General features: G+C 50.1%; 1 protein-coding gene across 1 annotated transcript; it reads right to left on the bottom strand.

Moving 5' to 3' along the window:
* Positions 1-22,575, bottom strand: MAP1LC3C (microtubule associated protein 1 light chain 3 gamma; the record flags this gene model as incomplete). Its single annotated transcript, XM_080824513.1, has 6 exons — positions 1-208; positions 295-437; positions 19,337-19,535; positions 22,092-22,198; positions 22,360-22,415; positions 22,518-22,575. 6 exons carry the CDS (start codon positions 22,573-22,575, stop codon positions 1-3), a joined length of 771 nt encoding a protein of 256 aa, XP_080680639.1.
* Positions 22,576-22,922: the final 347 nt, after the last annotated feature.

Raw genomic sequence — 22,922 nt, 5'->3', positions numbered from 1 at the left:
TTACTTGGTAACCCGGGGCCGAGAACCATCTTCCTGCCGGAAAGGGGATTTGCGGGTGACTGGCGGGCAACCGGGCTGGTTGTCATCCAGTTTCACTGGATGACACAGGCCGGGGGACGGGGGCAGAGCGAGCACGGGGAAGGCGGGCGGGAGCTGTCTGGAGAGGCGGGACCGACGGGTGCTGCGAAGGACACTGAAGCGCAGGGTTCTGAGTCCGGGAGCGAGTTTGGATATTAAGGTCGCCTAAGGTCAGTCTTCAGTTGTGTTGACGGGGAGACCGACGGGGAGACCGACGGGGAGACCGACGGGGAGACCGACGGGGAGCGGCGGGCAAGCTGTGGCGGCCGAAGCCCCGGAGATGGGCAGAGGAAACGGGGAAACCGAGACGTGTGTTGTAGGAAAAAGCAGTAGGACTTGTTGACAGACTTGAGGTGGGGCTGGGAAAAGAGGAAAATCAAAGGTGGAGGATGACATCCAGGTTTCTGACTGGACGCGCCGGCGGGCGGGTGCGGCTGCTCATGGGGGAGAACCGGCGCGAGGGGGCGGCCGGGAGGCGGCGGCGCCATCTTGGATCCCGTGTGGGACGCTTGTCGCGCTCAGAAGCGAGGCTGCGGGGGGCCCAAACCACCACTTTCTGTCCCCTCTTAGTGAGAGACCCTGCGGATACCCACGGTGCACCTTCTCCGCCCCGAACCGGGGAATAAACCCAACTTGCTCCACGGTAGGTGTGTTTCCGGCGGCTTCGGCGGGAGCGCACTACCGCATTCCAGTGAAACTGTTCCCGAGGAAAGGAACCCACATGGCCGGTCGTAAAGGAACCCACATGGCCGGTCGTAATTACTGTCGCTCCCCAAGAAGCCCAGAGCCTCCTCAAAGCCGGATATAGTGGACTCTTCTGCGGGGGGGGGGGGGGAGCATTTTACTCGACTTCTCAGGGTTTAGAAATACCTGAGAAATAGTCGGCCATACACACGGCAAGATTTTAAAACCCTAAATAGGTGAATGTGAATTGTTGGAAAGGACCTGGGAAGGGGGTGGGTGAGGGGACGGTGCGCGTACAGACTGCGGGGGAGTGGACCGCACGGCCCCGGGGCGTCCACGTCCCCCGAGCGCGGTGGGGACAGAAGCCCCGGGCGTCGCGTGGCGCCGTGGGCCCTGGGTTAGCTACGGCGTTAGGCGAAAAGCAGCTGGGGACGTCCAGAGAGTTTCCTGTGAGTATGAACCAAAGGGCATCCGAGCTGCCCATCGGCGGAGAACATCTCACTGCCGGGACGAGGAATGCACAAAAAGTCCTCCTAAAGGAAAACACAACTTACACGTCTCTCGCGCTGCCACGGCGACAGGCGGCCGGGGGACGCGGGAGGTGAGGGCAAGAGCCCGCGGCGAGGGAAATGGAAACCAGGCGAGGGAAGATCTAAGCTAATCCTTGTCACAAAAATAAAGTCGGTCACAGCTGTTAGCTGTAAGAGGGAAAAAGAAATCCGTGAATTTTACTTTTGGGTGATGTCTTTCATCAGAGGTTATTAGAACGCACTTGACGATTATTAACTCCTTCCTTCAGCACCACGCGGAGGGTGCAGTCGCCCATTTTATGGGCAATACGGTCAGCTCAGGGACTCATGAGGAGGACAAAAAGGAATAAAACATTCCATGGCAAAGGGCCATGGTGCTAAGTACTGCACACTTGTTTGAATTCCCAAATTCTCCTTTACCAAAATTTCTGTATTTAATGAAGTGTAACATTAACAAAAAATTCCCTCAAAGATGGGTAAAATGAAATCAGTTGGCTAATCTTGATAAAGGGTACTGTATTATTTTTGCAATTTAGCTATACCTTTGAACTCTATCAAAATACAAAGTCACAACAAAGTCATTGCTTTCATGGGCAGGGCTTCCCGGCTCTTTGTTTGTTTGTTTTTGAGAGAGAACGTGTGAGGGGAGGGGAAGAGGGAGAGGGAGAGAGAGAATCTTAAGCAGACTCCCCACTGAACGCAGAGCCCTACCCGGGGCTCAGTCTCTTGACCCTGAGATCATGACCTGAGCCAGAATCAAGAGTCAGACACTTAACTGACTGAGCCACCCAGGCACCTGACTGTTGTGTCCACTGCTGCGGCCCAGTGCCAAGCCTGGAGCTTTTTTCCTGTTGGTTGGTGCTCAGTCCAGGCTTGTTGGATGGACCATAGGCACTCAGTGAACAGTAGCAACTGTTAGTAAATGTAGCTTGCGGCCTTCTCACCAACTAAGCGACTCCAACAGGCTCTATCTACATCGTGGAACATTCTCTGATGACTTCCGTGGCCACTGATCGTCTTCTATTTATTCCACACATATTTCGCCGAGTGTCTGTAGGATGCTAGGAACTGTGCCACATGTGGGTAATCAGGGTTGATGAATATCCAGTCCACGCACTGGTTAAATTTAGACAGACATGAAACACGCGACTCACAAATGGGAATTGACCCCTGTGGTGACAAAGGCTGTAGGAGAGGCTGGGGCGGGGAAAGAGGAGAGAATGGGAAGAATGAATGACATGTAATGAACAAAGCAGGCCACAGGATAGCACCAGCCTGAACAAGTGGACGGATGGAGACAGATGCGGGTGGAATGACTTTCCCTCCATTCTTCCGAGTTCTTGACTGAGAGCCCTGTGAGAAAAGACATTAACAAGAGAAGAACAAAAACTTTAGTAACACTGTAGGAGTTCAGAATATGTCATCCCCAAAATGCCACACTGGCATGTTGATTATTTTGATTTAAAGGTACTTGAGAATCAGCTGGTGCAAAAAAGACACTCTGACCTTCCCTCGTTGCCCTGACTGCAGGAAAGCTACCCCCTCGCACCAGGAGGGTAGCAGGCACCCTTAGCACCAGAGACAGGAATTTAGGGCTGAGAAGGCCATTAAAAAATGAAACCAAGTGGGGCGCCTGGGTGGCTCAGTGGGTTAAGGCCGCTGCCTTTGGCTCAGGTCATGATCCCAGCGTCCTGGGATCTGAGCCCCGCATCGGGCTCTCTGCTCGGCGGGGAGCCTGCTTCCTCCCTTCTCTCTCTGCCCGCCTCTCTGCCTACTTGTGATCTGTCTGTCAAATAAATAAATAAAATCTTAAAAAAAAAAAAAAAAGAAACCAAAACAACAAAAACAAAAACCAAAAAAAAATTTCTTCACCGGTTTTCTACCCCAAGCCCAACCCCTCTCTGCCTTGTCAATTCTTTGCAAATTTATTTTCTTTTTCTGAAAGATATAAAAGCCTCCTGCCCAGGTCACTTCTTTGAAAAGCCTTCTATTTTTATGGGGCTCCTTTACATAGGTACTAAAATTAAATTTTGTTTTTCTCCTGTTAATCTGTCTTACGTCAATTTAATTACTAGACTAGTCGAAGAGCTTAGAAGGGAAGAAGGAAAACCTGTTCCCTCTAGGACACGCGTACCTCGTGGACACATGCGAGATACCCGGGGGGGGGGGGGGGGGAATGAGCAAATTCCCTGAGGTAGCTTAGGGTTCAGACTCAAAACCATCTTAATAGGGAATGGGGAGAGGGACGTAGGCTTCTCAGGGGAAAGTAAATGATTGCTAGGGAGGGAGAGTGCGCCCTCAGGAGAGTGGATGGGCGGTGCGCCTGCGACTCAGCTTATCTAGGCGGTGAGGACTTCTAGTCTCCTCTGCTGTGACCAGAGTTTATCCTCTCAGGCTGAAGAAGCGCCAAGGGACGGGACTTAGGACAACTGGTCCCTTTTGGAGGATCTGTCCTTAGGCAGATAAGGGGAGTCGGAGGAAGCCACCTCCTGCCGCTTTCCAAGGGCCTACGATTCACAACCACCAGTGCGCCCAAGCGGCTTCTCCGTTGTAACCAGCGTCACGCCCGATGACGATGACGACACGTTCCGCCCCGTCTACGGTGGCCCCGTAGCCGACATCCCGTCCGAGCTTTTCCGTCAGGGCAGCGGGACCCCCGCAGGATGTCAGCGGGCGGAGCGGCCCGACCAGGCTCGTGCCTTTTAAAGATCCTTCAAGCTCCTGTCAGAGTCTGAAGTCCTTTCCGCCGACGCTTACAGCCTGGCTGTGCAGAGGGGCGGGATGGAATTTCCAGAAAGTGACAGAAAGTAGAGCCTGCGCTGGTGACAGCCCCGCGCGGCAGCCGAGCGCGCGGAGCCCCTCAGCCGAGTGCCTGACAGCAGTCGCGAAGGCTTAGGCAGCGCTTCACCTTGGTCAGGGCTTCTTTTAACTTTAAGTCCGTCATACACGTTAGCGCGTTAAATCTCCGGGAAGTCTGTGAGGCGGCTCTTTTGATCTGCATGGTTTACAGAGGAGGCTGCTGAGACGTGGAGACTTTCTAAGTAACTTGGCTAAAGTCACAGAGCGAGTGGGGGGACACACGGCTCACCCGGCAGCGGGCGGGCTCCCCGACCCGCGGTGACGGCCGAGGAGGAGGTCCCGGGGTGGCACCCCAAGGAGGTCACTTTGGTGTGAGAACTATCCGGGGCTGGGGGCGCCTGCGTGCCTCAGGCAGTGACGCGTCCGACTCTTGGTTTCGGCTCAGGCTCAGGTCGGGATCTCGGGGTTGCGAGGTGGAGCCGGCCCTGGGCTCCGTGCTCAGCGGGGAGTCTGAGCCTCTCGCCCTCCAGCCCTCCCCACGGTCTCTCTCGCTCTCTTTCTCTTTCTGTCTCTCAAGTAACTGAATAAATCCTTTTGCACGTCTTTTCTCTTGTTAGCATGTCTCTCGTTAGCTTAATTTGCAGGCCCACAGGGACTGAACCGAAAAGAGTCGAGGAAAGTTCTTTCTCGCTTGTCATAGTAGTGGGAGTCTAAATGACAGAGGGATTGGGCAGGTCACACATCCATGTGGCTGCCCTAAGATTCCCAGCTCTGGATCCCAGACCACCACGAAAGCACTTTGGTGACAGAAAACAACCACAGAGTAAAACATACATCAAACACTATTTTTAAAACCAACCCCCCAAAGCCACTTGGATTCTGTTTCACAGCCCTGGTTTCTCTTCTCACTGGTGGAGAGAGTTTCCGCAGAGATTAAAGGGAGTTCGGCTGCAACCCTATACCCTCTAGAATCCCTTCCTTCTCATTGGGGCTGGGGCTCCTGGAACCCAGTACCCAAGACCCAAGCCCACATGGCAGTGGTTTTTCTGTTTTTGTTTGTTTGTTTGTTTGTTTAAGAGAGAAATTGAGAGAGGGAGAGAAAGCTTGCGTGACTGGGGGTGGGCGTAGCGGTGCAGAAGGAGGGAGAGATTCTTAAGCAGGCTTCATACTCAGCACAGAGCCCAACACGGGGCTTGATCTCCTGACCCTGAGATCATGACCTGAGCTAAAATCAACAGACGCTTAACCAACTGAGCCACCCAAGTGCCCCTACACCAGGTTTAAGGAGGCCTCTTTGGCACCCTTGGGTGCCTTGGGCTCTCCTAGAACTGGCACCTTACTGTGCTCTCTGCCTGCTGCCTGGCCCGGGTGTGAATCCTTTCCGTCTTGCCCCAAGACACCTCTGATGCATGTTGGCCCGGATGTTCTGGACCACAGTCACTGCTGATTCAGGATGTCGATGACACCTACAACAGTGACCGTCAGCAGGGCTGGATACGATGAGACCGCGGCCATTCTCAAGTTCTGGGCCCGAGGTTTCAAAATGTGTGGTTGTCAGACCTGCAGCAACAGATCACCGGGGAACCTGTTAGCAATGTTCAGGCTCCTCCCCAGGTTTGCTGACTCAGAAACACAGGTGAGATCTTAAAGTCTTTTTTAATAAGCCCCCCCACGGAGGCTGATTAATGTTGCAGCAGGGTCTCTAACCCAGTTCAGACTCAGCAAACTGTGGCCCGTGGGTCAAATCCAGCGTGCACCTACTTGTGACAAGCTTGCGACCTAAAAATGGTTTTTACATTTTCAAATGGTTGTGGGAATGGGATGGGTAAAATCTAAGGAAGAATGACAGTTCAAGATAGGGGGGAAATGGTCTTAAAGTCAAATTTTGGTGTCCATCAATAAAGTTTTATTGGCACACAGCCACGCCCATTCCATTACACATTGCCTCTGGCTGCTTTTACACTATAGTGGCAGAACTGTGGCAGAGAGGAAAACCTAAAGTATTTACTATCTGACCCTTTGGAGAAAAGTTTGTTGACCCCTGCTCAAGGCAAAACGGGGTGAAACCAGCCACGTTTGGAGTAATGCGGCAGCTGTCAGCTGCAACCCAAACAGGCTGGTAACACAGAGCGAAAGCGGTCATCCCAGACCCGCTGTGTAGAACCCATCTGTGTGCCATGCAGTTCAATTGGTTTATGTCTCCAAGAGAGGCTAAAAATGGCACTGGGATTTAGAAAAGTTCCCAAAGGCCCAGCCAGTCCCATATCCAAATAAATCTGGTCTTCCCAGACCCCAAAATGTCTGCTTTCACTGTTGGAAGTGTTGTCAGGTAAGCCTCCGTAGGGCAAATATAGGGCAGGGAGCTTGACTGTCTTGGGCTAAATCAGAGTGACCGTGGAAGAAGACTAGCGGAGAGAGGAATACGGAGGAGGTCTGGGGAATGTTTGGCTTGAGCTAGGACTCAGCTACACTCTGCTTCTAGTGAAAGCCACGAGCAGAAGCCACGTTCACTGAAACACGCTGTGTACCCAGGGGGCCGGCCACATGTGAGGACAGGCTACAAGATGTAAATCAAATCTGTCTGTAGCTTCTGGCATAAGAAGTGGAGTCCCAAGCAATGAGACTAGGCATTAGATCTCTGAGGACCTTGTGTAACACTCCACGTAAGCTGGGGTTTCTCTAGTATGTGTAACTAGGGATCGCGGCAGTGTTTTAAAAATGAGGGAGTCACATCTCCTGAATGCCAGATGGTATTAGGCTCTAGGGATATAAAATAATGCTTTTGCCCATAAAGAAAGCATGGCCCAGTGGGAGAAACCCATGTAAACACAATTTTTTAACACTTAAAAAAAAAGATTTTATGTATTTGTTAAAGAGAGAGCGAGAGCAGAGGGAGGCGCAGAGGAAGAGAGAGCATCCTCAAGCAGACTCCCCACTGAACAAGGAGCTCAACATGGGGCTCAATCCCAGGACACCAGGATCATAACCTGAGTCAAAGGCAGATGTTTAGCGACTGAGCCACCCAGGCACCCCAACACTTTAAATTTTCGATTACTGCTAGGATTTTGAAAAGTTTGTGAATCCAGGAGGAAGACACCTTAAATTTGGACATGCAGGACATGCGGGACATGCCAACCTCCTGCAGAGGTGTGGGTGCAGGAGGACAGAGGGGGCACACCATACGGGCTAGGTCGGGAGCATCCTGATAGGGTGGAGGCTGGAGGTGTGGGCAGTGAAAGAATTCAGCCAAGGCAGAACAAAAGAGATCGTAGTGAATCAAATGCACCACAAGGGAGGGCAGGCAGGACAGGAGAGGAGAGAGGGTCTGTGAGGAGGCGGTGGTGAGGGGCTATAGTTACAGGCAGAGTGAGGAAGTATGGGAATGTACCGAATTTTCCCTTTTTTGATAATCTCAGGAACTGTGCCTGGTTGTGACTGGTCAGGTAGGGTTGTGGCTCTTTTGAAGTGGGTCACTTGGGAGCTTCTTTGTGTCAGCTCGGTGGGCACTGGGGACACTTTTGCCTTGCTCCGGTTTCCACAGCTCAAGCCTATTGCCTAAAAGCAGCCTCTGCACGAGGCAGGGAGTCTGGGCCACCACAATGGCCACTCAGAGGGTCAGCTGGTAATCACCATTGCTGATCACAAAAATCCAGGCTGATTGGGCTCACATTCCCCTCCTGGGGAGGCTGACACTGCCGTTAGGTTAGCTATTAAGTCTCGCTGGATCTTGACCAGAGTGACTCCATTTGGGGCCTGTTCCTTTTTAACATTTAGATTTTACATTATGATTTTATATCAGTTCCAAACAATTAAGCCAGAAGCAAAGTAAGATTTAACATAAGCAACTACGTCAACCCTGTTGGTTGCCAGAGGTGGGACATTTCGGGGTGGGCAATATGGGTGAAGGTGGTCAAAAGGTACAAACTTCCAGTTACAAGATACGTTGAGTCCTGGGGTTGCCATGGATACACGGTGACTGTAGTTAGCAATACCGAACTACAATGCAGAAGTAAGTTGCTAGGAGAGAAGATCTCAGAAGCTCTCATCACAAGAAAGAACACGTAGCTATGTGAGGTGGTGGATGGTGACTAAATTTATCGTGGTGAGCATTTTGCAATACATACATACATCAAATCATGACGTTGTGCGCCTTAAACTAAGGCAAGGTTATATGTCAATTGTATATCAATAAGACTGGAAACAAACCAACCAACCCAAACAGGCCAAGTGCCTCCCTCCGCGTGGTCAGGGATAACCTCACTCTTTGCTTTTTTTTTTTTAATTTATTTTTATTTTTAATTTTTTTATTGTGTTATGTTAGTCCCCGTAAAATACATCATTAGTTTTTGATGCAGTGTTCTAAGATTCATTGTTTATGCACCACACCCCGTGCTCCGTGCAGTCCCTGCCCTCCTTAATCCCCACCACCAGGTTCACCCCGCCCCCACCCCCTCCCTCTAAAAGCCTCTGTTTCTCAGAGTCCACATTCCCTGCTTTCTAAGTGCCCCCCTGCTACGTACCTTTATGACTATAGCTCCCAAATGCTTTTTTCCCCAGCAGGGGGAGCAGCAGAAAGAGGGAGCCTGCGGCACTCAATCCCAGGACCCTGGGATCATGACCTGAGCCAAAGGCAGACGCTTAACTGAGCCACCCAGATGCCCTCTCTCTGCCTTTATTTTTTTTTTTTTTGTTTTTTTTTTTTTGTTTTTTGTTTTTTTAATTTTTTATTTATTTTCAGCGTAACAGTATTCATTGTTTTTTCACCACACCCAGTGCTCCATGCAATCTGTGCCCTCCCTAATACCCACCACCTGGTTCCCCCACCTTCCCACCCCGCCCCTTCAAAACCCTCAGGTTGTTTTTCAGAGTCCATAGTCTCTCATGGTTCACCTCCCCTTCCAATTTCCCTCAACTCCCTTCTCCTCTCCATCTACCCTTGTCCTCTATATTATTTGTTATGCTCCACCAATAAGTGAAACCATATGATACTTGACTTTCTCTGTTTGACTTATTTCACTCAGCATAATCTCTTCCAGTCCTGTCCATGTTGCTACAGAAGTTGGGTATTCGTCCTTTCTGATGGAGGCATAATACTCCATAGTGTATATGGACCACATCTTCCTTATCCATTCATCCGTTGAAGGGCATCTTGGTTCTTTCCACAGTTTGGCGACCGTGGCCATTGCTGCTATAAACATTGGGGTACAGATGGCCCTTCTTTTCACTACATCTGTATCTTTGGGGTAAATACCCGGCAGTGCAATTGCAGGGTCATAGGGAAGATCTATTTTTAATTTCCTGAGGAATCTCCACACTGTTCTCCAAAGTGGCTGCACCAGTTTGCATTCCCACCAACAGTGTAAGAGGGTTCCCCTTTCTCCGCATCCTCTCCAACACACGTTGTTTCCTGTCTTGCTAATTTTGGCCATTCTAACTGGTGTAAGGTGGTATCTCAATGTGGTTTTGATTTGAATCTCCCTGATGGCTAGTGATGATGAACATTTTTTCATGTGTCTGGTAGCCATTTGTATGTCTTCATTGGAGAAGTGTCTGTTCATATCTTCTGCCCATTTTTTAATATGATTATCTGTTTTGTGTGTGTTGAGTTTGAGGAGTTCTTTATAGATCCTGGATATCAACCTTATCTGCCTCAATGGGAAAAAGCTTGCAGCCTTCCCATTGAGATCAGGAACACGACAAGGATGCCCACTCTCACCACTCTTGTTCAACATAGTATTAGAAGTCCTAGCAACAGCAGTCAGACAACAAAGAGAAATAAAAGGTATCCAGATTGGCAAGGAAGAAGTCAAACTCTCTCTCTTCGCAGATGACATGATTCTTTATATGGAAAACCCGAAAGACTCCACCTCCAAACTACTAGAACTCATACAGCAATTCAGTAATGTAGCAGGATACAAAGTCAATGTCCAGAAATCAGTGGCTTTCTTATACACTAACAATGAAAATACAGAAAGGCAAATTAGAGAATCGATTCCATTTACTATAGCACCAAAAACCATAAGATACCTCGGAATAAACCTAACCAAAGAGGTTAAAGATCTGTACTCGAGGAACTACAGAACACTCCTAAAAGAAATTGAAGAAGACACAAAAAGATGGAAGACCATTCCATGCTCTTGGATGGGAAGAATAAACATCGTTAAAATGTCTATACTGCCCAGAGCAATCTATACTTTTAATGCCATTCCAATCAAAATTCCACCAGTATTTTTCAAAGAGCTGGAGCAAATAATCCTAAAATTTGTATGGAATCAGAAGAGACCCCGAATTGCTAAGGAAATGTTGAAAAACAAAAATAAAACTGGTGGCATCACGTTACCTGATTTCAAGCTTTACTACAAAGCTGTGATCACCAAGACAGCATGGTACTGGCATAAAAACAGACGCATGGACCAGTGGAACAGAGTAGAGAGCCCAGATATGGACCCTCAACTCTATGGTCAAATAATCTTTGACAAAACAGGAAAAAATATCCAGTGGAAAAAAGACAGTCTCTTCAATAAATGGTGCTGGGAAAACTGGACAGCTATATGTAGAAGAATGAAACTTGACCATTCTCTTACACCGTACACAAAGATAAACTCGAAATGGATAAAAGACCTCAACGTGAGACAGGAATCCATCAGAATCCTCGAGGAGAACATAGGGAGTAACCTCTTTGATATCAGCCACAGCAACTTCTTTCAAGATATGTCTCCAAAGGCGAAGGAAACAAAGGCAAAGATGAACTTCTGGGACTTCATCAAGATAAAAAGCTTCTGCACAGCAAAAGAAACAGTCATCAAAACAAAGAGGCAACCCACGGAATGGGAGAAGATATTTGCAAATGACAGTACAGATAAAAGGTTGATATCCAGGATCTATAAAGAACTCTCTCTGCCTTTAAAAACCTTTCCTACGGCTCGGCAGAGCTCCCCTCCACTTGCTGGATGGGCTGTTGCCTGATTTGTGAATCACTTAATAATGCCAGTGAGTTCTTCGAATGTGCTTGGTTGACGTTTATTTATTCTAGCAGGTCTAAGGATGACTTGACTGGCGGTTACCTGAGTGATTTCTAGCTCTCTGTCAAATGCCTACGGCTATCCAGAACACCAAGGGTGCCACACTGGCTGAAACGGAGTTAAACCACATCAGTTTGTCTAGGAGTCAAATAGGATGACAAAAAATACTTAAAATGCTCCTGAGACACAAGCAATGCTCCCGAATTATATTCGAGATCATTCGGTCCCTCCAGTTTCCATGGCTCCTAGTGGCAACAAATGACCCACTCGCGGTGGGGGCCCAGCCCCGGCCAGCTGGGGCTTCTCTGCAGTTCTGAATGCTGGGCTGGTCCTGCGATCTCAGTGACTCAGAAGAGGCTGGGGACATCCAGACTGAGGGATGTCCGCAGCTGACCTGGGAGCATTGAAGCTGAGGGTAAGCCGTAGATTTAACTACGGTGAAGTCATTTAGGAAGGAATGGCCCACCTTGAATCAGGACTTAAAAGGGCCCCTGAGACCTATAGCTGGAAAGAGAACTTTCTGTCCTATGTGACTGTCTAAGTGACTGCAGCCAAAGGCAAATATCTACACGATACTCTGAAGTCAGGCTCCCCCGGAAAAGGAGAAGCGGCACTAAAGGACTCCTCAGAGAATGTCTTCACAATTGTGCCAAGCCCTGCATTCTAAGATTTGACTTCTCTTATAGAAGGGATTTGGGGTTTCCAAGTCTAATTAAAAAAAACCATTTTAGTATAATTTGTCCTGAAGAATAAAGGAGTCCTGAACCACAAATTGCTCAGGTAACTGTGAGTCAAGTCATCCTTAGACCTGTTGGAATAAATAAAAGTCTTTAGAGCAAGTTCTTTAGAGTAAATAAAATGGTCTCTTTCCTACTCCTACCTCCACCCCCACCCCTACACAGAGAGCCACCCTTCTCCCCACACCACACCCACCTGGGTAATTTCTTTAGGTTTCAACCCAAAAAAATCACTTTTTTTTTTGAGAGGTCTTTAGAACTGCCTCAGAAAATCTGAGCAGGTACGGTTCAATCCCCAAAACCATTGCAGCCATTCATTACTTTTCCCTTTATTTGATCTGATTTCGTGATTTTGGTATCTGGTTTTTGTTAGTCATTTCTCTGAAGGTACTTTGGACACCAAAATCCAGGTCTGTTATTCACGCAGTGTCTTCACTCATGTTTCTGTATTTTAACTACCACCCTGTTATCCCCAGATGAATGGGAATCTATTTGAAAGAGCAAATACAAAGAAGTTGAGAATGTATTCATTGTCTTCATAATGGCTTGTTCATTCATGCAGGTATTTGTTAATTCACACCTGCAGTCTTAGTTCATACTGATTCTCCCAGGCAGGGTACTACTCACAATAATTAAGACATGGCGGAATAAGCAATACTAAAGGCATGTAGAAATGTGTGTGCAGGAAGGGGGACTAGCCGCTGGGGCAGTAAAGGCCAGTTGACTTTGGTTTTAAAGATTAAGTTGTCGTTTTCCAGTGACTCAAAGTGGAGAACTCCCTATGGAAAGTTTGAGATCCAGAAGCTCCGTATAGTTCCATTTGCTGAAAACTTACTATGCAAAGGGAGAGTCCCAAGGGACAAAGCTAGCCCTGGCCCATATCAGAGGCACACATGGGGTTGCCAGACGTAAGAAATAAAAACACAGGATACATAGTTAAATTTCGGATAAACGACAAGTCACTTTTCTTTCTATGTAAGTATGTCCCATGCGATGTTGAGAACACAGGAGGATACGGATGTGAGTTTGGACTAGAGGTTTATTGGTTCTCTGCCTTTAGAACCTGACTTGACTTTTCTTAAGCTCAGCGTCTTCATCCTTAAAATGGGAACAACAACAGTCATAAGTATCTTTCAAGGTCTTGTAAATATTGACTATGAGATCGAGGGTCAGTGGAGCTCCCAGATAAACAAGTCATTGATAAACTGGAAAAAAGCACAGAACCCAGTCACAAAGCTGCCTTGAATCTTGCAGGATGAGTTGGAAGCGTTGATCCTTCGAGAGAGGGGACACTCCAGGCATGAAAGACCATGAGCAATGACGCCGAAATGTTTAAAAGATAATAAAAATAGGACACAAGCAAGAAAGGGTGAGCCGGTATATGAAATGTTCGGCAGCGAGTGACAGAGACACAGAACGAGGAGAAAAGGCAGTGTCTTCGGGGGAAAAAGTAGGGGTTGTTCCCAAAAGGGTATTGTGCCTAGAGGGAACCACAGCACTTAAATTCACAAGACACTGTCCATTTTGTTTTATGAACGGGGTTGGTCATTTTCAGTGGCTGAAAATCCTGTATTCCCCACGCAGAGCACCCCTTCTTCCAAGGTGTCATGGAAATTGAATCCGTTTAAGGGAGCTGCTTGCCCAGTGACCCTCTTCCCACTCTGACTCCTGTTTCCTGCTGACCCAGGGGTCTATGCTGTTGATTTGGAAGTGTTATATCCAGTCTCCGTGAAAAGTCGCTCTAATACCATAGCTCAGGGTCTGAGATCATACCGGTGGCCGAGCTCTCTGAACTAGGTGCTTAGGGAGGAATAATATTTATTCTTCTGATAAAAGGCATCAAACAAAGGTAAAATAACACTTGGGACGTGTTTTATTTCTGCTTCTACAAGTCTGCTGTTCTTATCCTCTCTTTTTTTTTTTTTAAGATTTTATTTATTTATTTGGCAGAGAGATCACAAGTAGGCAGAGAGGCAGGCAGAGAGAGAGAGAGGGGGAAGCAGGCTCCCCGCGGAGCAGAGAGCCTGACGCAGGCCGATCCCAGGACCCCAGGAGCAGAAGGCAGAGGCTTTAACCCATTGAGCCCCAGAGGCGCCCCTCTTATCCTTCTCTTGACTTCCTTTCCCACATGGTGGTCTATGGTCCTCACTCTCCCGCCCTGCTCTCCGAAGCCATCTGGGCCATTTGTGCCGTTAGGATGACTCCGGTTGCCATGGCAACACCAGGAGTCCCGAGGACCAGCCTTCCTTTCTGGTGTTCTGTAGCTCCAAGGTCTGGGCGGTTTTTTCCTGTGGGCTAACTAGCATTCCCGTCAAGGAGAGACCTGTAATGTTCTGTCTGTTCTTCCCCAGTATTTATGTCTGATTCCCCTTGGGCTAGAGCTACCCTTCAGAAGTTTCGGCTACCCCATTAGGAACTTTAAAATTGGGGGGTTTAGGTTGATTGACAGCGAAGGGCTTGGCCAAATATAACGAAGTGGTGTTGGCGCCACCTGGTGGTGTGTGGCGGCTCCGACGTAAACGCCCGCGGAGTCCCCTGGGTTCTGAACTAGTTGGGCTTTATGGGGTGGGGGAAGCCGCTCCTGGTGTGGTTCTGTTAGTGCGGACCTTGCTGCCTTTGCTCTCATCACTTGTGGGAAACTTACATAAGTGATCTGCAAACTTTGATACTAAATGTTTGCTGATCTTTCAACAACAATCTGCTCAGAAGGTCTTCATGTTCTGAAGCAAAAACAAGAGATTTTTTCCCAGATGAGGACATAAATAATCCCCGAGACCCAGGGGACAGACTCTTCTTTTGAACCTGGGTTTGTCTGATGACAAATTCCAGCTCGTCCCAGGACACCACGTTGTCTCTTAATACGGTGCTGGGCCGAGTTGTGTGCTTACGGAAGGGGCAGCCGTGTGGATGGAGCATGATGTCTGCACTTTCCAGCCTACGAATCACCTGAGTGATCTTTATAAATTGTTGATTCCCATCAGTAGTTCTGGAGACAGCCCTGAACTTCTGCATTTTGAACCAGCTCCTAGGTGAGGCTGACCCGCGTGTGTACACGTCTAGAGCAGGCTTGAGCTGTGGTTTTGAGCAGGGAGCAATTTCACCCCCCAGAGGACATCTGGCAATGCCTGGAGACTTTTCGGTGTCACCACTGGGGTGAGGGGACGGTGCTACTGGCATCGGTAAAGAGAGGCTGGGGTGTAGCTAGTGCCCTAGGATACCTCGGCAGCCTCCGCCACGGAGAATTACTTCCCCAAATGTCAGTTGTGCCCATGGGAAGTCCTGCCCTGAATCTGGAATCTAGTCTTGTGGAAGCAATTGAGGTCCCCTAACTCGGAGGGGTTTTGCTGGGAAATCGGTGTGAACTGGCTTCTTTGGTTCCTGGGAGGAAACAATTCACACCTAGAAATCTCCCATCCATGTTTCAGAAGCAGATGAAAGGTGAGTGAGTCCAGAGGAGACTTGGCGAGTATGAGCTGTGATTAGGAGTGCCTGTGGATCTGTGTGTCTCCATTCAGTCACTTAGCCGCACAAAATCAATGAGCCCAGCAGCCTGGGAAACGCTGTCCTTCCCAGCTCAGGTAGGACCAAACAACAACAATGAAAAGAAACTTCTTTCTTATATGATTTATCCCAGCAGATAGCTCTCTCTCTTTTTTAAAGATTTTATTTATTTATTTGACAGAGAGCACAAGCAGGGGGGAGCAGCAGAGGGAGAGGGAGAACCAGGCTCCCCGAGGAGCAGGGAGCCCGATGCGGAACTCGATCCCAGCACCCTGGGATCATGACCTGAGCCGAAGGCAGACGCTTAACTGACTGAGCCACCCAGACATCCCCACCTGGGATCTCTTGATGAGAAAATTATTACCATAAACCTGGACTAGGGGGTCAGCAAACTTTTTCTGTAAAGGATCCAATAGTAAACATTTTAGGCTTTGCAGGTTATATGGTCTACATCACAAATTCTCAACTCTGCCATTATGGCCCAGAAGCAGCCAGAGACTATGGTAGAGAAATGGTGAGGCTGCATTCATTCCAGAAGTCCTTTATTTACACAGATCAGCCCCTGTCCGGTGGCTGGAGGCGGCAGTCTGATGATCTCTGGTCTAGGCGCTGAAGGCAGTCGGGTCAGCTTTAGCTCCTACATTAGCAGAGACAGAAGCAACTGCGTTCTTATCTGCCCTCCTTTGGTTTTATGGGAGTGGGGAGAGGGTGGCTAATGACTTTAAACAGGCAGCAAAACCCAAACGGTTTCCTCCCTGACCTCATCACCGTGGGAACAACCAATGGCACAGTCCCATATTCTGGTATCTCCCTCTGAAGCTGACAATGCAGGTTCTCAAATTTATCACCGAACATGAATTAGCCAAATGTGCTTAGCATTACTGGGAGCCGCAGGGAATCCAGAAAAGGAGAGCCACGGTCCACTATTCTTAAGTATTTGTTGTTGTTGTTATGGTAATAAGACATAAACACGTAATCAGAGCAAATTCAAACGTCCATAGGTAGATGATTTATTAAAACCGCATGTGACACTTGGTTAGGACTTTGGGAAGAATGGCACCTGCATACATTCTTCTGTTACCAAAATAAATTCCAGTTGGTTCCAATACTTCAACGTAAACAAAGTGAAATCATGGCTGCTAGAAGTAAACCCAGGACAGGTAGACGTTGTTTCTAATTGTGGAGTAGGGAGAAAGTTTCTGTTGGGAAGGCACCCTCAGAATGCACAGGGAAAAGATAACCTAAGGATAAAAAGCGGCTATGTGCGAAAGTCTGCCATAAACAAGATCAAAAAGAACTGGGTGATTATTTTAATACCCATGGCGTACAAAGAGCGAATTATTCAACTTTGTGAACTCGTAAAAATCAATAGGCAATGATGACTACCATAACAGAAAAGTGGTCATAATTTATCAAAGGACCTATTGCCAGTTAATCTTATGCATCTGAATGGATGTGAAGAAAATAAAGAAAAAAAAAAATCCCGCCCCAGACGAATTGAGATTCATCACCTAGGAGCGGGTCAGCCGCAGTCTTGCTTCCCTGGATGACGTGCCCCTCACTGCTCCTTCCGAAGATGCCCGTCCGGGAACCCACACTGAGAGAGGCCACGTGGAGCCCCTCCAGGCTCAGCTGAGCCCAGCCTGGAGTCATTTGGGCCCAGGGGTCCGATGAGAGACCGAAGAAGCCTCTGGATGATCCCAGCACCCAGCTGCTCAACTCACTCCTATTCTTTTGGGTCTCCCAGCTGAGTGCCCAGATGTCAGGGGGCAGAGACAAGCTGTGGCCACTGTGTACTTTCGGAAATCCTTATCCACAGATGCTACAAGCATAAAAATAGCCAGGCTGGTTCTATGCCACCTGTGAGTTTTGGCTGGTTGGTGAGACAGCAGCAGGACACCAAGCACTGTCCACCACAAACCAGGCAGCCAGAGGCTGACGCAGGAGATAAGCCATACTGGGAACGGTCTTGGACACGGAACAGACCGCAGCAGCTGTGGTACAGCTGCTGTACCCAGGTACAGCCCAGCGTGATGATAATCTTAGATGCTGGATTCAAGAGCAGGCACGGAAATGGGTAAGGCTGAGAGCAGGAACGCCAGCCCCAGGCACCGGTGGTTAGGTGGCTGTCCAGGGCCAACCACCTCTCATCAAGGTCAGAGTCAATCCGGGGACATGGATTCATTCCGGAAGAGTATTTTTCGCTCGAGGTGAAGCAAAAGGATCTGTCTGGACGACGAGTCTGGGAGGCATGTTTCACTTGGCAGATGGCAAAGAGGACTCAATGAATGGGTGTTAGAGGAAGTGAGTAGAGCCGTCGAGGGGGCAAGCCAGGCAGGGAGAGGACAGCCGAGGGCAGGAGAGAGGGCAGGCTGGCTGCCTGGGAGTCAGGAAAAGCAGCCTGGAGCAGGACAGCAGATCCCGAGAGTGAGCGGGGGACACAGGCCAGCTCCATGCTCCTGGGGGACGTAAGGGGGGGGATCACACCTTCCCTGAGTCTCTCTCTCCAGTTGGAATACTTCTCCTTTCCCGCTTAGCAACCTTAGAATGAACTCCAAATACCATAGCAAAGTTGACCTTGTAGACCTGGCCCCTGGCTAAGTTCTCTCCCCCTCCCCCGCTGCCACTGCCCCAGAATCCCCTCGGATTGTAAAGCTCACATGTTTGGACCTGCTTGGCCACCTTCCCTCCCTGGCGTGATCCCAGAAGCTCTGGCCATCCTACAGCAAGGATTAAATCTGCGAATCACCTTCTGTTTTGTCCTACTTTTCTTGATTGTACTTACAAGCATCCAAACTCATCTTGAATATTGTCTTTCCTCCCTCCCTTCAGTTGAAGGGACTCCTGAGGGCTGGGACCTTACCTGTCTCGGTCAATGTTGAATTTCCATGACCTGGAACAGCGCTTACCATTTAGGAAGTGCCCCGAAATGGTATGTTGAGTATACATGAGCAAAATTCCTTTCCCGATGAACTCCTATCCATGCTTCAAAACCCAGCTTGAGTTGGATACCCTGCAAAGCCTTCCCTGACAAATACGCTGGAGCTCGCTGCCGAACCAAACATTCACCAACATTTGTCGGCCAAGCTCTGCCGCGCTCCCCGCTTTGCGAGTCTCTGCCACGGGCTGAGCTGGTGAACGTGGGCTCCGAAGCTCTGGCAGCCAGCTGGAACTCGCAGAGTAACCCCCTCAGATCGGGGCCAGTGCAGAGAGCAAGGAGTGCGGGCAGCTTCCAAAGCCAGACTCCCCGGGCTCCCATCCCAGCAGACCCTGCTGTGTGTGAATTTGGAAACGATTTTTGACCTTTCTGGGCCTCCGTTCATCATTGTGTGCCGAGGATCACAATAATCAGCCACAGAGGGTTGCGATGAGGCCCCGAGACACAGGGTGCCTGGCACGCAGCCAACAAGCACAGGGGTTCCGTGACTTTATACTGAATGGGGCATCTTAGGCACAAACACACAAAGTACAATCTAAGAGGAAATAAGCAAGTCGAGTGAACACAGTGGAAACACAGCGATCATCTCTGTAAAGACATAGAGGAGGACGCCTGCTCCCAGCTGAGCCCGTTCACACCGGCTCCACGTGGGAGCTCCACAGGGGACCGTCCACCGCCCGAGGGTCCCTGTGACGGAGCCCACGTGGGACTCCTCCCCACACCGGGCTGAACTCAAGTTCCCCAAGGGCCTGCCGGCTTCCAGCACCAAAGTCACTTAAAATCCATCTCTAGCTCATCACAAAACCATCACGCAAGCTCACCGTTTCTTACTCGGAAGAGACTCAGTACGTACGGAATCCCAGGAGCCACCTGCTGTCTTAGAGCGCACAAGAGCACGGAGCCCCACAAAGACACAGGGACGCCGGACCTCCTGTCGTGGGGGGGGGGGGTCGCCGATCACGGATGGGCAGCGCTGCTCCCTGGACGGCCCGCCGCACACACAGGAGGCGGTCCGTCCCTCCACGGGTTCGAGGACTGGTTCCTGACATGCCCTGGAGAGGACGGCAGGGTCCGCCCGGACCCCGAGCAGCCGAACATCTCCTGGGAGGCGTAGGTCACGTACACAAAGCCGTCCTCGTCCTTGTAGTCCCTGTAGACTTCTGCCATGGTCACACTCGTGTTGACCAGGCTCTTGTTGTTCACCAGCAAATAAAAGGCTTCAGTGGCCTCGAGAACCAGGCGGCTCCTGGGTGTGGAGGAAGGAGAGGGCAGGAGGGGAAAACTTTAAAGGGGCAGGGAATGGGCCCCTGACCCAAGGCCGGACTTAACCTCTGTTTGTCCGCCGCAAACACGTCTACTCAAGGAGCCCACCTCCCCGCGCGAGTGCACGGTCCTCAAACTCGATAGCTCCCCACGAGGGCTGTTGAAAGCAGATGCCTGCACTCCACACACAGAGGTTCTTTTAAAGGTTTTGTTTGTTTGTTTGTTTGAGAGTGTGTGTACAAGCAGGGGGAGAAGCAGACTCTGCTGGGCACAGAGTCTGACGTGGGGCTCGATCCCTGAGATCATGACCTGAGCCCAAGATCACATGCTTATCTCAACACACTGAGCCTCCCAGGCTCCCCTCCAGACCCCGGGGTTCTGACTGAGCTTGCAGAACCATGACCCTCGGGAGGACTGAATTGCTCCCTCCTCCTTCCCTGCAGGTTTAAAAGACCATTAAGTACTCCCAGTTGGGCCAAAAAGGCGAGGCCATCCTATCGCTAACTAGGAGACACATCAACACAAAAATGCTAAGCGAATAAGCCGGTCTTTGCTCTGAAACTCAATGTCTGTACATCCCCGGACATACAAAGGGGATTACAGTGTCTCCCAGCATCTCGCTGTTCAACAGCCTTGGGACGACATTTGGGGAGGGTGCTGCTCTTTATCCGCCCGCCAACTCTCCTCCCCTCTCAAGGAGAGCGAGAAGGGGCAAAGTTCAGTTGGACGTGCCGTAAATGTCAAGGTCGGTCTGAGGCCTGGCTCGACCTGGGGTGGAGGACAGCATGACCATGGGGACACCCAGGTAAGGGTTCTGTCTCCCTGCAGCACCTTCCGTTTGCTTGGAGACGCAGGCACAGCCTGCCCTCTCTGGTCTCAGAGCTTTGGACTTTCGGGTGCGCGAGGTCTAGGTGGCTGTGGGACACGGGTGGCTGGAAACTGATTACTTTTACAACCAGATAATCCCTCTCGACATAACCCCATGGATTTCAGCTTTGACAATGGCATGGGTGTTCGGGGCAAAAGAAGTGTCTCTACAGTGGGAACGGGTGGATCTGGGACAGGTGCATGACCTTCCCGAGTGCGCATGACCTTCCCGAGTGCGCATGACCTTCCCGAGTGCGCATGACCTTCCCGAGGCCGCATGCGCACCTCCTGTCTTTTGCCTTTTCTTCCTCCCTCCCTCCCTTTTCCTTCCTTCCTTCCTTCTTTCCTTCCTCTCTTCCTCCCTCCCTCCCTTCCTTCCTTCCTCCTTCTCGCTCTCCCTTCTTTCTTTCCTTCCTTCTTTCCTTTTTTTCTTTAAGATTTATTTATTTATTTGAGAGAGAGAGAGAGAGAGAGAGAGAGCGTGAGCAGGAGGGGTAGAGGGAGAGGGAGAGGAAGCCCAAGCAGACCCCCATCAAGCATGGAGCCAGTGCAGGGCTCGAACTCACAACCCTGAGATCCCAAACTGAGTGGAAACCGAGAGCTGGACACTTAACCACCCCGATGGCCCGCCGTTCTCTCTTTCAGTCAGGGTTTTGGCATCCTGCCCTGGAGAAGGAGGTTGGGGGCAGGGATTTTTGTCTGTTCTGCTCACTGTTATAAAGACAGAGTCTAGAAAGAACTGAGAACATAACTGATGCTCACTAAACGTCCTGGAGCACCCAGTGTTGGGATGGGTGGGGGGTGGTCAGGGCTGGTGGAAAAGAGAGGATGACCCCTGTGTGGAAAGGAGAAAAGGAATGGCTCTCGGGACTGAACGGGTTGTTTCTGAGGGAGGTGAGGGAGGGGCTGTGATCCTAACGCTCATGTTCCCTCAGCCGCTCGTTCACACCAGCCAACGTCCGCTTCCCTGAGGAGAGGGGATCGGGACGCTCTCACACAACCCGTCAGGACAAACGCACACTCGTGCTGAATTCTTGAAGACGCGAGCAGCCATGCGGTGTGCAAGGGCTGCCCTCTCCAGCCTTCCCCGCCCGTGAAGAATCACCCCCCAGGGGTTGCATTCACATTAGCCCCAAATCATTTTTACTGAAGCCGTGTGTCGGGTGACGCTCCTTAACCCTGTTAAGCTTTAAAAATGGCTCCATTTTCTTTGCTGTGCCTTCGCCCCAGGGAGGAGCGCGTGTGGGGAAGCCTTCCCTGTCCTGCCTCCCAGAGTCTGAGCAGTTCAGGGAGTATTTGCCTTTGGAAGAGGCCCCACTCCCCCACTTGAAAGGTCCTGTGTCTCTCCTGGGAAAATGCAGACTGGGTTTTAAGCAGGAAGAAAGGATCTTCTGGACTAGTTCCAGAGCCAAGACGACCTCTGAGACTTCTTAGAAAAGTCGGCAGCTCTTACTCTCTTCACACTCGTTATCTGTGGGGTTCTCGCACCTGTAGAAGCTACAGCATCTTTCCCACAGCCTCCTTCCCGGGCACTGCAGAATCTAAAAGGTGAGTCACCTTTTAGAAACCTTTTCTCTCTCTTCCAGAACGCCCCCAGCCTCAGACCCAAACCAACTAACAAAGCAAACGGAAAAAACCCAGCACACTCCCTGACCTTCACTTTGTCACCTACCGGACGACGCTGAGGAACTGGGTCATGGTCAGCTCCTGCGGGACCAGGAACTTGGTCTTGCCCAGCAGAGGCAGGAACTTCTCCCCGGGGTAGCGCTCCACTATCACCTGTCAAGAGGGTCAGTCCCTAAGAATGTGACTCCGAGCTCTCAGTATCCTAGAAACTCAGAACAGGGAGAGACAGTGGGGTCCCCCACCCTGCTTTTTTTTTTTTTTCCCCCCCAAGGGACAGGGTATACTCCTTTTCAAAAAGCCCAGTGGAGTCTTACCGGGATCTTGTTTGGGAACTTTGCCCGGATTCCAGCAACTTCCTCTTGTCTGGTTGCTATGAATATTTCAAAGACAAAAGAATAAGTAAACGGCAAGAGAGGTCTGTATCCTCGTCCCTGTCTCTGGCGACCCAGACAGCTTCCCTGAAGAGTTTTACCTAAACTCTTCCTCTGTTTGAAGGGTCTGAGGCTTTGGGTTTTCTGTGGAGTCTGCATTTTGTTCAACAGCTGTGCCTGTGTCTGACCTAAAAAAAAAAAAAAAAAAAAAAAATCCCCACAACCGGGACCTAACTCATTCCTCCAGCTGCTTCCAAACCGCCCGCAGGAGCCTAAAGGAGGCCCTTATGTAGGGCCGTGTGACATCAGGCCTCCGCAACCCTCCTTCCCCTCCCCCTCCCCGGGCAGGAGGAGGTCAGTCCCGAGGACGGAGACCGGGTGGAGACCTGAGTTTGCTGCTCAGACAAAGTCACTTTGCTCACGATCAGTTCCAGATATTTCTTTGCTGGAGACACAAGGGGTCACAGTAGAATCAGTGGCTGCGTCATCCAACAGCCTACATCGGG

Source organism: Martes martes (genome assembly GCF_963455335.1).
Source record: "Martes martes genome assembly, chromosome: 15".
In the NCBI taxonomy this organism is placed as follows: Eukaryota; Metazoa; Chordata; class Mammalia; order Carnivora; family Mustelidae; genus Martes; species Martes martes.
This window is presented reverse-complemented; position numbering and strand designations above follow the sequence as displayed.